Genomic DNA, 22058 nt, shown 5'->3' on the forward strand with positions numbered 1-22058 from the left:
TTTATATATGTCAGAAACGTTGTCAATCATTACCATGTAATCTATATCTGTGCGAGAGAAGTATATATGTTTTATATTTTATAACTTCCATATTCCCTTTTTCCCCTCTTATTTACTTGTTTTTATATTTCCATTGATTTCCATTATCAAGGATGAAGCAGGAAATATTTCACTAATCATAGTGGGAACGATTGACTCGTAACCACTAATACGTAGATGTGCTAATGTCCAGATGTATATATTCTTACAGTTTCTAAACTATGGTGTCTGTTTTTGCAAAGTGTGTATGATGGCTACAAGTCAATTGTTCCCACTATGATTAGTGAAATATTTAGGGTATGGTGATTTCTCCATTTTCTGTAAAGTTGAATACAATCTATTGCTCCCTGTTAGCAGACCTTTTGGGCTGGGGCGATTGGATTACAGACAGGAAGTGCAGACAAATATTTTTCCCGTCGATCACTCCTTTATCTTGCATATTTCCAGTTCTGAGAACCTCCAGAAACATTTATATAAATGATAGCAGCTGATAAGAATGCACATTCAGAAGCTTTGTACTTTAGGTTTAGTGCCCCTTTAAGGCCCTGTTCACACAAATTAGCGCAAATAAAACGCTCTAAACCGCCACTCATCGATTTTAATGGGCGGCGGCGGTGTTCTTTCCCGCACGCGAGAAAGAAAAGCGACATACTCTGTCTTCCCACGGTTCCGTCTCTGACCTCCAATTGAAATCAATGAGAGTCTGAGAAAGCGTTTTTCAAGATTTTTTTTTCCGTGTGAACAGGGCCTTCAGGGGTTTTCCCATTAGGGACATTTATGACATATCCACAGGATATGTCATAAATATCAGATAGATGATGGTCCATCTTCTGGGACCTGCACCTATCTCTAGAACAGGCCCCCTAAACCCCCGTTCTACCCCTTTGTGTTGCGGCTGAAGCGTGTTATTTCCGACCATGTTTCCATAACGGACACTCACTACTATGGGACTTACGGAAACAGCGTAGCTCCGCTGTTTCCTTCTTCATGGTCGGAAATCACACGCGTCAGCCACGACACAAAGAGGTAGAACAGGATTTAGGGGGCCCCGTTCTGGAGATAGGTGTGGGTCCCAGAGGTGTGACAGCTGTATGGCAGTATAAGGCCCCCTGCACACGGCCGTAGCTGTAATCCTGGTTCGTGATTACGGCTACAGTTGGCCGCGTACAGTCACCCGCATTTGTGGGACGTGCTCCCATTATAATGTATGGGAGCAAGGTCCATACAAAATAAACAAAACATAGGACATGTTCTATTTTTTGCGGAGCCGTTCAACGGCCCGGACACCTTCCCGTAAACATACGGGAAGGTGTCTGTGGGCAATAGAAATGAATGGGTCTTAATTGCGTCTCAAAATTACGGCCGTGTGCACGGGGCCTAAATCTGTATTCCATTTGCCCCCCAGTGGCAGCCTTGTGCTGCAGAAACGTAAGCATACAAAGGACTAATTATTTTTTGACACTCCATAACGAAACTGTAAGTCACGGTACAGGGGTTGAAGTATGGAGCAGGTTCACGGGCTGAGCCAGCTTCATACACTGCGGATGTTAGTTGTGCGGACACCTCGCACTAATGGCCAAGTACAGAGCGAATTCGGATGCTGGCTGTTGAACCAAAAAGATGCCACGGTCAATAGCGACCATGGCATCTAGGTCGTTAAAAAAAGGGGGGCGGCCGCCTTAAGGGCCCATCGCCTTCCAATGACGCAATTGCAGGGTGCAGATGGTTGTCATTGCAGCCTGGGGGCCTAATGAAGGCCCCCAGGTCTGACTTCTTTCTACTCCTGTTCAGCCCTGCCTCCGGTAAAAGTGACACAGCAATACATTTGTATTGCAGTGTATTGTACCAGCGATCTGACGATCGTAACCCCCCGATCTTACTGCGGGGGGTGGGCGATGAGCTGTCTGAGGGGACCGTCCCCCTCTTTTTAACGCCTCAGATGCTGCGGTCGCGATTGACCGCAGCATTTGAGGGGTTAAACAGCCAGAAACAGCACGATCGCTGCTCCCGACTGTTAGTCATGGGTGTCCGCTGTGAAATAAAGCCGACACCCGTAGCACATGGAGCGCGCTCAGCGCGTGAGCTCGCTCCAAACATCACACCCCGCACCCAGACGTAATAGCACGTCTGAGTGCTCGAAGGGGTTAAACATAGTTAAATAAAGTTTTTACTAGTGTGCAAAAATGAAAAATAAAATGAAAAGGAACGTAAAAAATAAAAAAAGATTACAGAAAATTGGTAGCAACGCTTTCATAAAAGTCTGAACTATTACAAAATTTAGAATTGCTGTTTTTTGGCACCTTAGCTGTAAAAAAAAGTTCATAAAAAGGTGATCAAAGAGTCATATGTCCTAAAAAATGGTACTAATAAAAACTACAGTTCATCCCGCAAAAAATAAACCCTCACACAGCTCAGTGGGCAGAAAAATAAAAAAAGCTATGGCTCTCAGAATATGGCGACACAAAATGTTATTATTTTTTTTAAATTGTTATTTCTTTGTAAAAGTAGTAAAACATTTAAAAAAAAAAACTATATAAATTTGGTATTGCCATAGTTATTTTCACCAACAGAATAAAGTGAAAGCCGTAAAAACAAAACCCAAAAAACTATGGAGGAATCGCAGTTTTTTCAAATTACACTCCACAAATAATTGTTTTTCAGTTTCCCAGTACATTATATGATACTTGAAATATTGCCAATAGAAACTACAAGTGCTCCCACAAAAAATAAAGTTTCACACTACTCTATTGATGGAAATAAAGGGAGTAAAAACTGAAAACTTAAAAATGGCTTGGACATTAAGGGGTTAAACCAACATTGTGATAAAGTATTAAATAGTTCAGTAAGTGCAGTTGCACATGACCGAGTTCCACTCCGGCCGTTTTTTATGTCATCTGAGTGGTAACCGATAATTTTCACGGACCCATTCACTTGAGTGAGTGAATGTCCTATCTTTCCACGGATCACTAACGGGACCTGGCCGGCACACAACGATGGTGTGCATGAGGCCTAACATGGGACATTCATTTATATAATAAGAAATGTCATGATAATGACATTTGGATAACAAAGCCATCATTAGCTGTTAACCCCACGATTTAACACTTTATTGAGAGGGCAATGCTGTATTATTCGCATGTATGGTGTAATTGGAGGAGTATTCTGATATTGCATACAATCTCCTTGGTGTGATCTTTGGGAAATCTTGACAACTTTATTTTGTGTGGCACATAATAATAAATAATTAGGTTTACATAAATTAATGTTCCTTCTGCCTGGTTACCTTGCCCGAGTCCGTGATGGTTTGCTAATAAATTCACTGTAGTACAAACTAATTACTGTGGATCTGTGTTTAACTGCGCAGCTTAGGGGATCAAAAGATCTTCGGGTAAACACGGATAATGAATTTGTGTTCTTGCTTTGTAGACTACATGAGTATTGTATCACTTTATAGTGAACAGATTAAAACATGGTGGGAGCCCAATTAAAATATTACCAGGGCGAACTAAAGAAAAGTCATCTCCCTGCAGTGTTACTTCTGTCTGTTTATTGAGGATACAGAATTACCACTGAACATGGGAATCCCCACACACATCAACTCGTCCGATAATCCTGCCAATTTTAATTAGAACTACTCACAATCTCACATCTATGAGGACAGCCCATTAAAAGTTTAATAGTTTTGCATATTCTTTGTTTTGCACTGATTTTGATCTGTTTCATATCTATGTAAACATATACAGAGCTACTTTAAAAATTCAGATGATAGCAGAGAACAAAGGCATGATTTTCCAAAAGGCCCAAGTGATCCATGCCTATATGATATCTCAATATAATTACTAAAATATTTAGTGTATGGTAGATCATAAATGATAACTTAACCTAATCTCTCCACTTACTGTGAAGTTGAATACAATCTATTGCTCCCTGTTAGCAGACATTTTGGGCCGGAGCGATTGGATTACTGACAGGAAGTGCAGAAGAATATTTTTCCCCTTGATCAGTCCTTTATCTTGCATATTTTCCAGTTCTGAGAACTTTCAGAAACATTTTCATAAATGTGTGACTTTTGCTAGTAGCTCATCTTCTAGCAATGCATTTTCAGAATCTTTGTACTTTAGGTTTAGTGCCCCTTTAAAGGGTAACTAAACTTTTGGAAAACTACTGACATACCATAGTGACATGTTAGAACTTTTGATCGGTGGGGGTCCGAGCACTGAGACCCCCACCAATCGCTAATACAAAGCTGCAGAAGTGCTCAGGTGAGCGCTGTTCTGCTTCGTATCTGATCGGCTTTTCTCAGAAAACCGAGCAATTGGTGTACAATCAGACTTTCTATTGGGCCAGTACACCAACTGCTCGGCTGTCCGAGAAAAGCAGAGCAGAAACCAAGCGGCTTAGTGCTCACACTAGCGCTTCTGCCGCTTCGTTTTAGCCATCGGTGGGTGTCTCAGTGCTCGGACCCCCACCGATCAAAACTCCTGACATGTCAAAAGTTTTTCAAAAGTTTAGTTCCCCTGTAAGGTAATAATTCAGCCAATATTGAAGAGATTTTGCAGTCGCAGTGATAATCTTCATATCTCTCTCTTCCCTTCATCAACATCTTTATCTACATCTTTTCCCTTACCCTGGTTGAACGTGATGGACATTTATCTTATTTCAACCGTACAATGTGACTATATGCATCAGACATACTTGGTCTGTTTATTTGAAACACAGTTGAAGGCCAACTTCCCAGTGGTGGCATGAAGAAGGGCGGCTGACCCTTTGCATCAGGACTGGATTATAGTTCACTGGGAATTGGTGCAGTAGTCTCAATTTATTACGGATATACATGAGATATAGCTCTATGCTGTAAGAAGAATACTCATTTGTCATGCCCTCGACCACCTATGGTTCAAGTTTAGGTATACACAGTGGGAGAGATTTATCTAAACTAGTACAATAGAAAAATGGAGCAGTTGCCCATAGCAACCAATCAGAAGGTTTCTTTCATTTTTAAAAGGACATCTAAAAAATGAGAGAATCTGATTGGTTGCTATGGGCAAGTACTCTACTTTTCCTTTGCACTAGTTTTGATAAGTCTTCCCCAGTGTCCCAATTACATTTACCCTGACCGATTTCATACCACGGATATGCAAGTCGAGTACAACAAGGAATAGTTTTTCTTTACTAGGCCATCAGATGTGTGACTTAAAAGCTTAGTGCTAACTGTGTAAAGGTCACCTGAACGCTCATAATCCGCTGCCCTTTGGTAACAGGAAATCAGCAAAATTCTGAACTTAGTTTAACTTAAAATCAAATAAATTAAAGCAAAGTGCTGACAATGCTACTTCTATAGAAATAACCTGTGAAAACAAATTTAAAGCATTTTGTGAAACATTTTTGTTTATTTCTGTCTGGTTGGTAGTATGTACATGCACATGTTTATGTGTTTATGGACGTGTGTGTGTTGTTCTTCAACTCTCATTTTAATTACATGGTTAAGGGGGCCTATATAACAAATTTTATGGGGTCCCATGTTCACTTCCTGATTATATGAGGTTTTAGTATAACACGTTTACACTTGGTGATAAATATACTTTTCTTAATAATTAACTTTACCCATGTCTCAAATCTTTTTGCTTGTGTGGGAAATCAGAAAGATGAAAAGGGTGAGTTATTTCCCTACTATGGCAACTATTTCTTCTGATTGATGGTGGCACCAGGAACCTTGCTACTTGTATTTGGATCTGCCTCTTAGTGTACGTGTGTGCAGTGGCGTAAATACCGCTGTAGCAGCCGTAGCGGCTGCTACAGGGCCCGCCGACACGCCCCCCCCCCAAATGCCCGGTGGCGCCGCTAGCAGCCGTTACAGCTGCTACAGTGGTAGCGACGCTACTACGGGGCCCACGCGGCTGAGTCTCTAACATTTATGGGCCGGGCGGCACTGGCTCTCTCATGCTCGGTGGCGTTGCGGACACTGGATGGGGCCCCGGTGACACCGACAGCCACCCCGTCTTGCAGTAATTGTACCTGCGTCTATAGCACGCATGTACAAATGTATGCATTAGCGCTGACTAACCGGGCACATCCATGCCGACCATTCAGCGCCATACAATGACGCTCATTGGCGGGGCAAAATGACTTGCCCCGCCAATCAGCGCCTTTCAATGACGCTAGCGGCGCGATGACGTTATTGCGCCGCTTCAGTGGTTGAAAGGCGCTGATTGGCGGGGCAAGTCATTCTGCCCTGCCAATCAGTGCCTTTCAACAGCGTCGTTCTACTGCAGCAGACCTGCTCAGAAGAAAGCAGATCTACATTGCCACCGGACGGCGTGGGAACGGGATCAGGGTGAGTGTGTAAAGTTTTATGGCGGGTTTTTCTACTAAAACTGTGAGTGGCATTATCTATAGTGGGGGCTCTATCTATATAGGAGGTCTATATGTGGGGATGTGGACCACTATATACAGGGTGAGCTATATGTAGGGCACTATCTACAGTGGTGGGCTATATGTGGGACACTATATACAGGGGTGGGCTATATGTGGAGCACTATATACAGGGGGAGCTATTTGCAGGGCACTATCTATAGGGGTGAGCTATAGGTTGGACACTATATACAGGGGTGGGTTACCTGTGGGGCACTATCTACCGGGGGCCTATATGTAGGGCACTGTCTACAGGGGTGGGCTATATGGGGGACACTATATACAGGGGGAGCTATATGTGAGGCACAATCTACAGAGGTGGGCTATATGTGGAGCACTATCTATAGGGGGAGCTATTTGTAGGGCACCATCTACAGAGGTGGGCTATATGTGGGACACTTTATACAGAGGTGGGTTACCTGTGGGGCACTATCTATAGGGGGGCTATATGTAGGGCACTGTCTACATGGGTTGGCTATATGTGAGGCACTATCTACAGAGGTGGGCTATACATGGAGCACTATCTATAGGGGAAGCTATATGTATGGCAGCACGGTGGCTTAGTGGTTAGCACTATTGCCTTGCAGCTCTGCAGTCCATATGTGGGCACTATCTATAGAGGGCTGTATGTGTGCACTATCTACAGAGGCTCTATGGGGGTCGCTATCTACAGGGGGGCTATGGAGGCACTATCTACAGAGGGCATGGTGTGTGTGTGTGTGTGGGGGGGGGGGACACAGTGTATGGTACGATTATAATCAGGGACACAGTGTATGGCGCTATTATAGTTAGAGGTTCAGTGTATGGCGCAATTATATTTAGAGGTGTTGAGAATTTTATCTTCGTTTATAGGTGCAGAAATGTTTTAAAAGTGAGAAGCTGAAGACCTCTGAGTGGAAATCTACAGAAATGGGTCTTGGCTGGGAAAAACCCATCATAGAGGTCTGGACCCGAGGGAGAAGAAAAGATGGTGTTGTATATATGTACTGAGCTTGGTTCTGGGGCTGTATATATGTACTGAGCTTTGTTCTGGTGCTGTATATATGTACTGAGCTTTGTTCTGGTGCTGTATATATGTACTGAGCTTTGTTCTGGTGCTGTATTTAAGTACTGAGCTTTGTTCTGGTGCTGTATATATGTATAAGCTTGGTTCTAGGGCTGTATTTATGCACTGAGCTTGGTTCTGGGGATGTATATATGTACTGAGCTCGGTTCTGGTGCTGTATTAATGTACGGAGATTGGTTCTGGTATTGTATAATTGTAATGAGCTTGGTTCTATTGCTGTATTTATGTACTGAGGTTGATTCTAGGGCTGTATATATGTCAGAGCTTGGTTCTAGTGCTGTATTTATGTACGGAGGTTTGTTCTGGTGCCGGATATATGTATTGAGCTTGGTTCTAGTGCTGTATTTATGTATGGAGCTTGGTTGTGGTACTGTATATATGTCAGAGCTTGGTTCTAGTGCTGTATATATGTCAGAGCTTGGTTATAGCGCTGTATTTATGTACTGAGCTTTGTTGTGGTACTATATATGTATGAGCTTGGTTCTGGAGCTGTAATTATATAGGATATATTTATAATAAAATTGCAGGGCAGATGGAGTTGTTTTCAATTTATTGTATATTTAAAATGGGAACGTGTCTGGTAGTTTTAACCCCTTGAACCGCCACCATGCGGTAATACATGACCTGACAATATTTCCAAATCAATATTTTTTTCAGATGCAGCAATATCTATAAAATCAACTTTTAGAACTGCGCACACTATATGCTAATTCCTAATTACTCATGTGTCGGTGCCACTATCCTGAAGAGTCACATAGTCCTGCCTCCAAACCCACTTTTCCATCTTTGATTTACACCCCCTTGCTGATACAACTTTCTCGGAGGCGCCATTGCCTTGTACTACTTGGGGGTCTGTGTGGCACTATATACAAGGAGGGGCTGTGTGGCACTATACACAAGGGGGAGCTGTGTGGCACTATATACAAGGGGCTGTGTGGCACTATCTACTAGGGGGGCTTTATGGCACTATTTACAAGGGGGAGGGCTGTGGCGCAATCTACAGGGGGCTGTGTGTCATGCAATCTACAGGGGTCTGTGTGTGGCACTATCTACTAGGAGGGCTGTGTGGCACTATCTACTAAGGCGGGGCTGTGTGGCACTATATACAAGGGAGAGGGGCTGTGTGGCCTCATATAGAGGAGGAGCTGTATCGTGCTATATACATGGGGGGCTTTATGGTGATATCTACAGGGCGGGCTGTATGGCACTATCTACAAGGGGGGTGTGACACGGTCTATAGGTGGAGCTATATAGCACTGTGTACAGGGCAGCTGTATGGCACAATCTACAGGGGGCACAATCTACAATGGGGGCTGCGTGTGGCACCTGGGGGGGCCCAGTCAAGAGTTTGCTATGGGGCCTAGTCTTTCCTAGTTACGCCACTGTGTGTGTGTATATATATATATATATATATTTATATACATATTTATATCTATATCTCAAGGCGCAATCTATCACATCTCAGCCATAGAAGATTGTAGCAGTGCACGGAGTCTGTACTCTCTTTTAGCACTGAGTCGTACAGCCTCCGCGCATTGCCACTCTGTGTGTACAGGTATGTCCGCCGTTAAAAAAAATGCCTCTGGGGAGAATACCTCCTTACATATAGAGTTCGATGGAGCAAGCCATTTTTTTTCCTGTTTGGATTCGCACAGAATGCAACAGAAAAAAATACATATTAGGCATCTGGGGATACAGTAGAGGGTTCATGCACCTTTATAAAAGCCCTATATGACTCTATACAAAAGGAGCCGTGATATGGCCATGTAAATGAGCCCAAAGGGCTGGAATCACATCTGCAGTTTTTGACGCAGTTCTGAGCCAAACAGAGGAGTGAATATAAAAGTAGTATCAGTTTTTCTTTTATATTTTTCCTTCCTTTTGTACTCACTCCATGCTATGGCTAAAAAAAAATGGAATCAATAACTGCATGTATGAATCCAGCCTTATAGTTGGCATTAGTGATGTGTAAACCTAAGGCTAGGGAGACGCTTTAAGTTCATGCACCAGTTGTGACTAATCATGTCAAAGTTTAGTCCAAGAGTTAGACAACTTTGAAGAGATTTGCTCTTACTTTGACCTGAAACAAGTCTCTTTACTGTTGATCAGTGTAAAAAAAAAAAAAAACAAAAAAAAATTCAAGGTGACTCAATGTTGTTAAACCGTAAAATATGGAGATTAATATTTTTATAGTCATTGTGTCCTCCAGGGCATGATAACTCTATGACAGAGCTGAGTAACACATGTATAGTCATCCTGGTCTATGTGCGCAGTGAGACATATAGAGATCTTTACAGGCTGTGGAAATGTTTAAGCGAAAAAGAGTACATAAAAGATATGGCCGTGAAAGCACCTGCTGAATCTCTGCACTAGGTTCATTATCTGATATATTAAATGCCTGAGATTTATTGTGTTTCCTGGTAAAGGCGGTTATGAGATTCTTCAAGTAAAAGAAAACCCAGCTATCTTTATTGTCCACTCAGGTCATTCATAGGTGAAATAAAGGCAAAATGAAACCTAAACACAGAAGTGGATATGAATAATAATAATGGAAGTAAACCAATTAGACGCTGACTTTTCAACTTCCCTGTTTTGAAAGCTTAAAGGGATTTTACAGGACGTCCAACAATGTGTGATCGGTGGGTGTTCGATCCCCTTTCCGCTACAGTCATCACTTGAATGGGGCTGGTTTGCCGTACCAGGCATGGCCACACAAATAGACAGTTGTACCTGGATAAACACGAAAAAATTGACATGCTGGAAATTCTAGAATCCACACAATTTTCGCTTAGGGTAATTTTACCTTAGGGTAAGTTCACACATGGTAGATTTGGTGCAGAAATTTCTGCGACTTGCAGAATATTCCTGAACGCGCTACAGAAACAATTTCTGCCATATATCTGCTTTATGAATATACGCTTATGTTAACTATTCCAAACACTAGTGTACAATTCTTATGTCCTTTTAAATCAACGAGCAAAGTAAATTCCATTGTTATATTCTCATAATCCATACTGACTCCGTCCAGTACATTAATTTATTCAACCAATTTATATACTAAATTGCCCCAGAAACTCAGACCGATGACCAGGGTTGACTATTTTTCAAGGACTCCCTGTCTGTGCCACGGTTTTAGGTTACTGTATGGTGGTGGCTAACATTGTAAGTCCATTAGACACAGCTGTATAAGATCAGGCAGCAAATATAAAACCTTTTCTTATTACAGTTCCTCAGCAGCCACAAACTCCTGTGATTGATCATATTGCTCGAGGCATGGTTATTTCCGTAAGCACTGTGTGCGCACTATGGAACATCAGGGAGGATCTTGCGGATGAGTCAGGTTTGCAACTGTAATTAAAATATATGAGGCACAAACAGCTAATGATCCTTTTATCCAGCTGTTTCACATAACAGTATAGGAATAACCGTCATGATCCCTAACGGCTTTAGTGAATTAAAGGAGATTAAGTTCCCTGATTGCCTGGATTACTAAAGACATCTGAAGACTTTGTACTTAAACTTTCTGAGCTTTATATTCAACATATAGATATCAAGAAAATGTTTGGATTGGAAAACAGAGAAAAAAAAAGTTATTTTCTTTAATTTACATGTTTTGTGCACTTAACCATAAAATAAAAATAATCTAGCACACGAGACATGAAATAAAACTTGATGTCGCCTCTAGCCGAATTCTACTTAAAAGAATTGTCCACTTTGGACAATCTCTACTTTTTAGAAGGGTCCCTCGACAAAAGGAAAGATCTCAGTGTCCCTCTGCTGGAACCCCCAGCGCTCAGCTGTGATCTGTGGGGAAACCTGGCAAAAAAGCATTCAATTTACCTGCAGTGCCACCACAGGGGAAATTAAGCACTACACAGTGCTCATTAAAAACAAAGGGGTTGTCTGCATAATGTAGGACAGGACCTTTAGAGCGAGAGGCTTTTTGTATTTGCTTTCCACACTGTGGCCAAGAGATGAGGAATGACTCCGAATTTCCTAATAGGGTATATGACATGTTTTTTTCTAAACCGGACAACCCCTTTGAAAACCCAAATCTTTTCTTCCAAGTAACAACCATGACAGAGGTTGTGTTTGCCTGCAGCAGGAGACTGGGAATTGAGTGGTCAGATCTCAACTTTACTCCAGGTTACTGTCTGCAAAATTACCTGCAGAGTCTGTTAAGTTTTTAAGACAGGCAGTATTATGATGTAGGATGGCCTACTACAACCGCCATTATTTAAGCAATTAAAGTCAATATACAGGAGGAAACTAGTCTTAAAAGGGGTCGTCCCTCAACGACCCATTTTTAAATAGAAGCCAAAGCTGTGATCCGCTGTAGTTTAGATGTAGGCAGTTAAACAATGTTGTTGTGTTCTTACTACTCCAACTAAACATTTTTTTTGGGCAACCTGCTCAAGAAAGTATGTGTTTACAACTCCCCAAGATTGGTGGGATTGAGCTGCAATGTATGATCTGTAGACCCACTTCTAGTACAAAACTGCCAAAACATGAGATTAAAGTATCTAATGTGCATGGGTGCCTCCCTCTCTTCCTATGGCACATGTCAGGGGAAAGAAAGATTGTGCTTGCTGGATTTCAACATGCCCAAACCCGAGCCTTTTTTCCCATGGGAGAGAAGTCATTGCCAGAGGTGGCTAACAGTGGCGAATTCCCATTATACAATAAAAAAAATATACATGCTTGGTTTATGGTGAAGTGGGGAAGAAAAGCTGGCTATACACTTGAATTGTTGGCTGAGCAGTCCTTTCGAGAGTATGGACAGCCAATCCACATTTGCTGACAATTTTAAATCCTGACCGTTGCTCCTCAGCATCCTATAACAGGCTGCTACTTTCTCTGCATGAGTTTTTCATAGAAAGATGGGTGTTAGAATTTTAAATTATGTGCTGAAAATCTCAGTAAAAGATTACATCATAAAGAGGGCAACTGTGTATCTAAAGTTGAAAAAGGCCATCCATTCACCACGAAAACACAATTTACAATGCTACAAGTCAAGTTACTAAGAAACCATGATGTACCAATGACATCACTAACGCACTCTAATTAGAAAGGAACAATTGACATTTCTCAGTACGGCTAGGCCTGCGCACAGAGTTTTGTCGGACGACTTGTACACAGCAGTTTTAATTGCAACGGTTAACTTTTTTTATCCTGATCTCAAATCTCATGGAATTTGCATTTATATGCAACTTAATCTGTTTCTATGGACTACAACGGAGACTGAGATTTGTTACAGCCTATTGGCACAGCTTCATTGGCACCTATTGCGCGTCATGCTGCCATGTGACTTGCATGTAACGTGTGTGCAATTTCTAGGACTCTCCAGCTTGCAGTGTGCATGCCAAAGCCCTATCTATCCACTGATTGCAAACCGTAATATAACCAGTATGGCCTATATCTCCTTCATGCAATTAAAGGGTGTAAGTCTGATGACATTAAGTTAGATGATTGTTTTTGTAGAATTCTCTATTACATTTCATTGGTGGAGCATCACTTCATTATAACATATGGATGTAACAGAGGGGTTCTCCCATTCATGGCCCCCTCTAATGGCCAGAGTTATTAGCCAATGCAGAGCATGTATTAGAGGTATTGCTTCGTAATGCTTTATTTCCATTGCTACTCTAGTCATAATAGCAGAATACTGGAGGGTGCAGCAGTGAATCTTCTTGGATTAGATCATTGTACGGGACCAATGCAGCAAACACTGATTGTCCAAACAGGACAACCTGCTTAAAGAATCACTGTTACCTCACCGTACATTTATTAATTTTATTCCCCATGAAATAACAATTCTGTAGCATCTTTAATAGAAATCTACATTGTGTCGTTCCTCTGTTATTCCTCATAGAAATGTATGAATAAATTGACAGTTGGGTGTGTGTCCCTACACAGACTAACAATGTCCAATCAGTCTGACAGAGTGGGTCTGCGTAGGGACACTCCCTTTGACAATGGAAATGGGGACACCCAGTTATCAATTTATTAATTAATTTCTAGGAGGAATAACAGAGGAATGACACAGCACAGAGTTCTAAGAATATGTTCCAGAATTGTTATTACATGGGGAATTCAAGTATTTACGAAAACATACATGTCAGGAGAGGTGACAGGTCCTTTTCAATTATTACTAATTATGGTTTAATCATGAATGAACGAGTCTAGGCTAAGTAAAACCTTTTATTATTAATCATATGTTGAGTTTTGATGTCACAACTGCAAAGCTAGATAGAAAAAGTTTATGTAATGTAATACTGGTGCTACATGGCAACTTCGGTCACATCATATTGTGCACCTGTGTTGTATACAGCTGTGCCAATCTGAAAAACTCTAGCAACACATTATGACTAAAATGCACTAGCCCTGGGACAGCACACCCAGAGACCGGCAATACAATTTGAAGCAATATGTTATATATTGTTGTACAGGCATGGCATGCTTCAAAATCTTCCACAATGATGCGCATTGTCTAAAGAGATAATCCGGTGTGCTGTCAAAAGAGGGGGATGTCAGTCAGTGGCTCTCCTCCAGTCAGTGGCCTTCTAGAATGGCAAGTCAATGTGGATTAAAGAAGAGCCTTTTACTGAATGAACTCTTAAACAAAAGGCACATCCTTTTTAAAGGATCACTGGCTGTTTTTTTTTTTTTTTTGTTACATTGCCAACATTTGAATTGCGTAACGGTCTCTTTTTGATGGTCCTTCAACCATCCTATAATGGAGATATATGGATTGGTTTTGATTTTAATTAAAGGGTTTGTCCACTTTCTGAAAACTGATGATCTATCCACCGGATAGGTCATCCGTATATGATCGGTGCGTGTCAGACACACGGACCCACACTGATCCGGCACTCCGGCTGCCACGGGACGATGTTGCCGCGAGCAGATGGCTCCTGTCAAAGAATAGCGGCCGTTCGGCGGTATTGCAGCTCTGCTCCTATTCAAGTGAATGGGAGCCGAGCTGCTGTTCCCCCAAACGCCCGCTATGCAGTGGTCGGAGCCATCTTTTTCCGGCTCTAACTACTGCATCCCGTTCCAAACATCCGCTGCACGGAGGCATCCGGAGTTGCGGATCGGTGCAGGGTCCGTATGTCGTACGCGCACTGATCATATACTGATGACCTATCATATATTGATGACTGGTGGATAGGTTATCAGTTTTCTGAAAGTGGACAACCCCTTTAAGTATTACAATTTGAAGTTTGTTGCCAGAATTTTAAATATTGTGCTACAATTTTTTGGCAAAGTGATCATACGGTTGATTTTCAATAGCAAGCTTGCCAAAAACAAATTTCTGACTTGTTAATAAGTCTTATGTAAGTAAAAAATAATCGCTATAATAAAGAAAAGTTATTCTACTTTCTAATTTACTGTATCTTAATTGCTCATCTTTACCAAAACATCTGCTTACTGTCAGTTAATGGAATCATTACCGTTTACATTCAGAAGTTAAAAACGCATTCCGGCCAAGTAAAATGTTCACATAGCTTTAAGACTTATTAGCCTAGAAAGGAGCATAGGAGGTGCAAAAGTAGAAGTCGCACCCAAACCAGAAACATAGGAAAGCACTAATATTCTTATAAATGACACTTGGCAGAAATTTTTCATTGTGCCCCGTTAAATTTGGGAGTACAATTAATTTCAAGGGGTTGTGCACAATTAGAAAGATCAAGAAGCTTTCTTCTAAAAACAGTGCCACGCCTGTCCCCAGGTTGTGTGTGGTATTGCAACTTAGCCCGCTTAAATTCAATGGAGCTGAGCTGCAATACCAGACACATCCCATGGACAGGTGTGGTGCGGTTTCTGTAAAAAAGCAAACATGTTTTTCTAATCCTATACAGCCTCTTTAATTCTGCAGAACCACTATTTTGGAAAAGAAAGCCACTTGTGACCAAAGCTTTCCAGAATGAGAACTTCCAAACAACTCCCCATATCTCAGTTTCATATGACATGGTATGGGAGTTTGATAGTAAAATAAACTAGTTATTTTACTGTTTTATAATTGGATTCACATATATATTTTTATAACCTTATAATGCACATTCCGGGAGGAGCGAGTAGAGTTCTGCAAGAGGGCTTCATGCATAAGAGCCATGGTTGTAATAATGACAGTCACTATGTTTTACTCATAGATTTGTATAATGTGTTTAACCAGTTTAACAGCAATTTAAAAAAAATAAAAAAATATGACGTCTCTTAGATAGGGACTGGAAATTATTAGCGATTTTCCCCAACCTCATAAGTTAGCTTTCAAGAGTAGTCCTCCCCTCTCTCGGGAACCTATCTCCCCCCCCTCTCTTTTTCCTTTCCTTTCCTACTTCCCCTCTTCTTGCTGGTTCTATATAGAATATATCTTGCCAGTGGTAGGTCCACCCCTGCCTGGGTAGGTCCCCTCTTTCCTGGGTAGGTGCCCCCCTGCCTGGGTAGGTCCCCTCCTGCCTGGGTAGTGCCACTTTGATTTTGTTTCTACTCATGTATTGGCACACGGTGCACCTTTAATTTATATGATTGGGTGCTTTGCTTATCCTTAAGGAGACCCTGTCACCTCAGGAAAACTATGTAAACTACTGTAATCCCTAAATATTTTAAAAGACGCTAATTCTGAATCTACAATTTTTATCTTTCTGTTCGGTTGCAAGCCTGCAAACTGGTCGTGTGGTGCATGGTAATGCATAGAGAGGACTTCTAAGCTTGGTGATATAATGGAGAGGACCACGTAGACTCGGCATCAGCATGCAGTGCACGGCCTGTTTGTGAGCTTTCAGCGGGGGAAAGCAAGTGCGTAGAAAGACAAAATTAGCAGATTCGTTTATTTTATTTGTTCTGTTATCTCTTTTAGGGCTTGCCTTGTATACCGAAAAATAAACTTTTATTTGAAGAACAAAAATTGACAGTTTAAAAAAAAATGAAATGACATGTAAAGTTAATTTTAATTTTTTTTTCGAATAGGTTTTACTCATAAAACCCAAAAACTCAATACTGGATCTATAGCTGATTTTAGTGAGGTAAGTCTGTTATTGGCATTGGTTGCAGGAAATTCTCTGGGCTGGGTTGCAGTATAAATTCAAACTGTAATAGTAGAACCTTCATCAGAAAATAAAATAAAAGACTCATAAAATGTACTTAACACATGAAATCTTTCTTTGCCTGCTATTTAAGGCTGGGTTCACACGAGCACATTAACGTCCGTAATGGACGGACGTATTTCGGCCGGAAGTCCCGGACCGAACTCAGTGCAGGGAGCCGGGCTCCTAGCATCATAGTTATGTACGATGCTAGGAGTCCCTGCCTCTCTGCAGGACAACTGTCCCGTACTGTAATCATGTTTTCAGTACGGGACAGTAGTTCCACAGAGAGGCAGGGACTCCTAGCGTCGTACATAACTATGACGCTAGGAGCCCGGCTCCCAACACTGAGTGCGGTCCGGGACTTCCGGCCGAAATACGTCCGTCCATTACGGACGTTAATGTGCTCGTGTGAACCCAGCCTAATTGGTAATGCATATTCATTTTAATTATTGGTGGTGCATCATTAATACATGCCACTAGGGCTTCTGCAGTATAGTGGACGACTATGAAGATCCACAGTAGTCACCTGTCGGCTGTGCCTCCGGTCAAGGATCAAGCGAGGCTTTCTTTCACCCAGGCCAATGATTCAATGTAGTGCCCCTCCACCACAAAATAAAACAAAACTTTAGAAGCTTTTTTTTTTTTTCTTTAAATGCCCATGTAGAATAACAAGAGCAACACAGATCATTTATCAGGCACATGATATTGCTGATACAATAGTTCCAATCACATAGGAGGGCCCACAATTTTCCCTGCCAATGTAGTGTCTATAATATAGTGCGAACGACTCTTTTGCACCATGCAAATGGAGTCTTCAGCCAAAATAGTGTACATAAATGTTATTTTTTAATTAAAATTAAGGCTAGGTTCGCATCCGCATTAGTCCTTTCAAGGTTTTGCTCGTCATAAGAGCAGAACAAGAAGAAAAATGGATGCGCTAGATCCATCACATGACGTTAATGGGTGACATCAGGTGTCCGTCATGGTGTCCCGCGTTTTGCTGGAAAAAATGGTGCAGCATGGTATTTAATGATTATTATTAAAATAAATCGAAACAAAGCAACTAGTCACATGACCACTTTTATTTTCGGACCTGCAGAAGATTAAGGCGCTTTTCTCACAATTGACATTCATCATCTATCCATAGGATAGGTGATAAATATCGGATTGCTGGGGGCCCTACAGTTAAAACCCCTTACTGATAAGTAGATTGGGTATCCCGAGCCCCCCGTTCCTACTCACTGCACAGCCATTATAGTAATCGAAGGGTTCCTAGAAGAGGGGTCCCCAGCGATCAAATATTTATCACCTATCCTGTGGATAGGTGACAAATGCCAATTGTTAGAAAACCCCTTTAAGGACCGCTGGAATCGGATTGGTTATTATCCAACACTTCAACTGTTTCTTTGTAACAAGCTAAAGTCATTTTAATTTTTGGCCTAATATTAGTATTAATAGTTCATATTACATACAAGCCATTGGATAATCCCTTATCTAAATATAAGGTTAAGCTTCGACTTAAGGACTCCGGTATGTATCATGTAAGGAAATTAATCTTTGAACGAGTTTTCCCTTTGTGCTCTGCATTGTTAAAGGTCTTCATGCTGTATTGTTTTATTTGTTTAGTGGGTAGGCCAGGAATGACAGCACTGTAAAACTAAAATAGCCTCCAGCAACATTCCTTGCACAGTCAGGGAAGTTGTGTAAACCCCTGTTCAGCCGACTGCTACCTCTCCAGGTTCTGAGCGTGCGTGCTTATTTCAGTGGAGAAAAGGAAATATCTTGCATGGAAACAAAAAAATTGGGTATGTTGAAATCCAACATACCTGATCATTCTCTTCCCTGATATGTGCTCTCAGGGACAGTCGAGTGGCTCAACACACTTTAGATTATTGGCTGATACTTACAGTACTTCAACAGAAGTTTTATGGTTTACTGCAAATAAAAGTTTAAACGTTTTGTCATTGTATAATCAACTTTGGGCCTCACGTATGAAAATGAATCGGTTCCCGACAGCTGCCTGTGTATTTACGGCCAGCCGTCAGGGTCCTTAAAACCCGCATCATAGAGCGCTGAGTATATGAATAGAGGCAGCGGCAGAGCTGCGGTCTCTATTGGTCCCGGTGATCATGTGACTGGTCACATGATCGCCGGGATGCCGTTAGTGGCAGACTGCTGCTGGGTCTTACAAGACCCAGCATAGCTCTATTAGTGACAAAAGTCACTATGAAAGGGCTGATTTCCCCTGTAACTTGAGCCCCAGTTACAGTGGAAAAACATGGTGTAAAAGAAGAAAAAATTTTTAAAATTAAGTCCCCCAAAGGTCTTTTCTGACCTTTGAGGGGCAGACCATAGTAATAAAAAAAAAAGTTAAATAAAGTGCAAAACAAAATAATAATAAATACACATAATATAACCAGCCCAAAAAAAATGTTCCCCCGCCAATCATTGTCGTAACGCTAGCCCTGAGATAATTACTCTAAAATATACATGTAATATATTAAAATTGACGGTAGACAATGACGATCACAAAATAAAAGGTCTATTTTAGGGTAAAACTATGTTATTACCAGAAAAAAATAGCTAAAAAGTAAAAAAGCTTTTTTTTTTACTATTATTTTCAAACTTAAAGCCTAAAAATAGCAAAAAGGATGTGTATAAAAATGATAAAAAAAATAAACCTGCATTGTCAAAAACAATGCAAAAATCACGTCGCTAGCCCAACAAATAAAAAAATTATAGCCGTTTAACTAACGAGTCCTAAAAAGGGCTAAACGGTGCCTGATCCTGAAGGATCAAAATAGCCCGGTCAGTCCTGAACCGGTTAAAGCAGACAAAATCCAGATTTTATATTTTCAATGCATGTCTGAAAATGATATCTGTTTTCAGATTGCCAAGGGAACATTTCCAGTTCTCATCTGTACTACTTCATGTACAAGACCTATAGGTGCACATACACATTAGACAGAAATCGACTGAACTTTCACGCTTTAAAATAATTTATAATCTGTGTTGGACAGTAGTTTTCTTTCTGTCAAGTTCTGCCATAGCTGATTTCAGTAGCATGTTTGTGCTACTAGAAATTGTATATGCAACCAGGGGCTGGCAAATTTTATCCTGGGGGGCAAGCACACAGCACTGGCCCACGAGTAGGGGCGCATCCTTAACCTGTCCACCCGTATAAAAGTGGCAACGATAACTGGGTTTTAAATCGTTAAAAGACGGCAGCTGGTGGAACTTAGACCTTATACTTTCCACTGCAGGAACATAAATCTATACATAAAGACCAATAATAATAATAATAGGAACAGTTGTAATACAAATTAAATCCTATAGTATGAAATCTTGAATAAAATTACAAAACAAGCATCTGTCTAACTCAGTCTAATTGTATTTCTAAACAGCATTTCCGATGGCCTCATTATGGGAAGGTTGTATCTGATGAAGTTCTTACTGTCAAGGTTTACAATTGCAGCAAAGTTTTCACCAACAGGTAAATTCACATTTTATTTTATATCTGCCACAAATGAAAATGTTATATAGGTATAATAAAGTATAAGTACCTGCAGCCATACTCTGTTTGAGGGAATGATAATTCTTAGAAAGACATTGGGGGCGGACGGAAAGCTATACGAAAGAGGACAGAATCTTGTAAAAACATTTAGCCATCTTGTAGAGGGATATGAACTTTACAGTCTTCTGTATAACACGCCTATAAACATGAAAGTCCACGTGAATTTTTTGGGGCTTTTCTCTATGCACAACTAAACAATTGACCAGCTTAAAGAGAACCTGTCATTGGGTCATATACTGTAAGTTGAACTGGTTTACTGACCTAAATAGCGCTGACTCCAGCACTATTTTTATTTTTTTCCTGAACCCCCCTGTTCCAGAGATATGGCCTACTGTGGTGTTGGCTCCCTCTATGCTATTTTGCTGCAGTTAGCCAACAGGGCATGAACAACCCTCATGCTGCCTCACACCAATTAGTCAGCATTGGAGGCATCGAAACTAGCTCCACCCCGACTTCAGAAAATTAACACATAGGGAGCCAACACCACAGTGTGCCATATCTCTGGAACGGTGGGGTGTCAGGTCCTCTTTTATTTTAAATTTTTTTCATATTTAAAAAATGGGGTTTACTTCCAGATATTTCAAAGCAAAACATGTAACTTGGACAGCGGTAATATTTCAGCCTTGCCTATGTATATTGTATTTGCATATTGTGTCTTTAATTTATTGGTTTAAAGGCCTGTACCATGCATTATGTTAATTAACGGTCATGCCTGATCTTCTGTTCTAGATTATTAGGGAAATTGATAATTAGTCTTCAACATCTTCCAAAGAGTGGCCGACTTATCCTTACAGAAGCTCTAGTGGACAAGAACTACAGCATCACTGGGGTAGGAAATGGGTGATATAAGACAATCCTTAAAGCACATCTTCAACTTGGGCAGGAAAAAAAAATACACATGGATAGTCATTGGCATGGGTTGCATGCATTAGAGGTGTTTCCCAAAGCAACTAGATCAATGCTTTGAAATCCTTATCTGCAATAAAAGGGGATCTCTCAGCTTATTATGCCACCCTCTGTAAGGACAGCATATTAAAAGCTACAGGTCTGTACTCCTAGTAGCCAAAACAGCAAATACAAATTTTGGGCTGTTTGGACAACAGGATCGTTAAAAGAGCACAGCGGACTTATGGTTACGATTCCGCTGTCAGAAACGACTTCACTGCCAGAGCCCGGGCAATGCCGAAAAAGATAAGTCCGGCGTATTCATGAGCTGCCACAAGCCCTGACCTCTGTCTGCTAGCTCCATCCTTTTTCCACTGATAGAGCTCTCCCTATGCACAGTAATAGGTAGACATCTGTCAATCAGAAGAGTGGGCGGAGCTAGCCTTAGCAGATGACTATGCCAGCCGATTTTTTTAAAATACTTTCTGTCTTAGTTTAAGGTTTTTAAGATTTATGCTTTATGTCCATCAATGGGATTGTTTACTTCCACAGGATAAGAATCTATATTTGATCATGTGATGGACACAGAGGTGCATGATTTGTTACAGTAAGTACAGTTTTGTCTTGTAACAAGCCATGCAGCATTTGTGATCATCACATGATCAGGAAAGGTTTTTATCCTTTGGAAGTAAGCAATAAAAGTTCCCAATGAATGACAGCAAGCAGACATTTTGAAAGTCATGAGGAATTGATTCAGAAAGTGTACTGGAAAATTGTATAACATTTCATTATACTAAGAATAACCTAAATACTCCTTTAAAGGATTAACTGTTAATTATGCAATAGAATAAAACACTTTATACAATAAAAGTGGAAATGACAGCTGTAACCTCAATGGTTGCTATATACAACAACTCCACTTCTGCATTGCGCCAGTTTTCATAAATGAACCCTGAAACAGTATTAGTACACACTTGAGGGATCTTTTCAGACA

The 22058-nt window shown here is 41.0% G+C and overlaps 1 protein-coding gene across 1 annotated transcript in view; it reads left to right on the top strand.

Moving 5' to 3' along the window:
- Nucleotides 1-22058, top strand: part of LOC142666383 (fer-1-like protein 4) — a 104557-nt gene that overhangs the window by 98 nt on the left and 82401 nt on the right. Inside the window, exons 2-4 of the mRNA XM_075846408.1 lie at nucleotides 16487-16542; nucleotides 20010-20098; nucleotides 20909-21008. Coding sequence (XP_075702523.1) covers nucleotides 16487-16542; nucleotides 20010-20098; nucleotides 20909-21008 — 245 coding nt within the window. The remainder of the gene's footprint in view (nucleotides 1-16486; nucleotides 16543-20009; nucleotides 20099-20908; nucleotides 21009-22058) is intronic.

Source organism: Rhinoderma darwinii, chromosome 13 (genome assembly GCF_050947455.1).
Source record: "Rhinoderma darwinii isolate aRhiDar2 chromosome 13, aRhiDar2.hap1, whole genome shotgun sequence".
NCBI classification, from domain to species: Eukaryota; Metazoa; Chordata; class Amphibia; order Anura; family Rhinodermatidae; genus Rhinoderma; species Rhinoderma darwinii.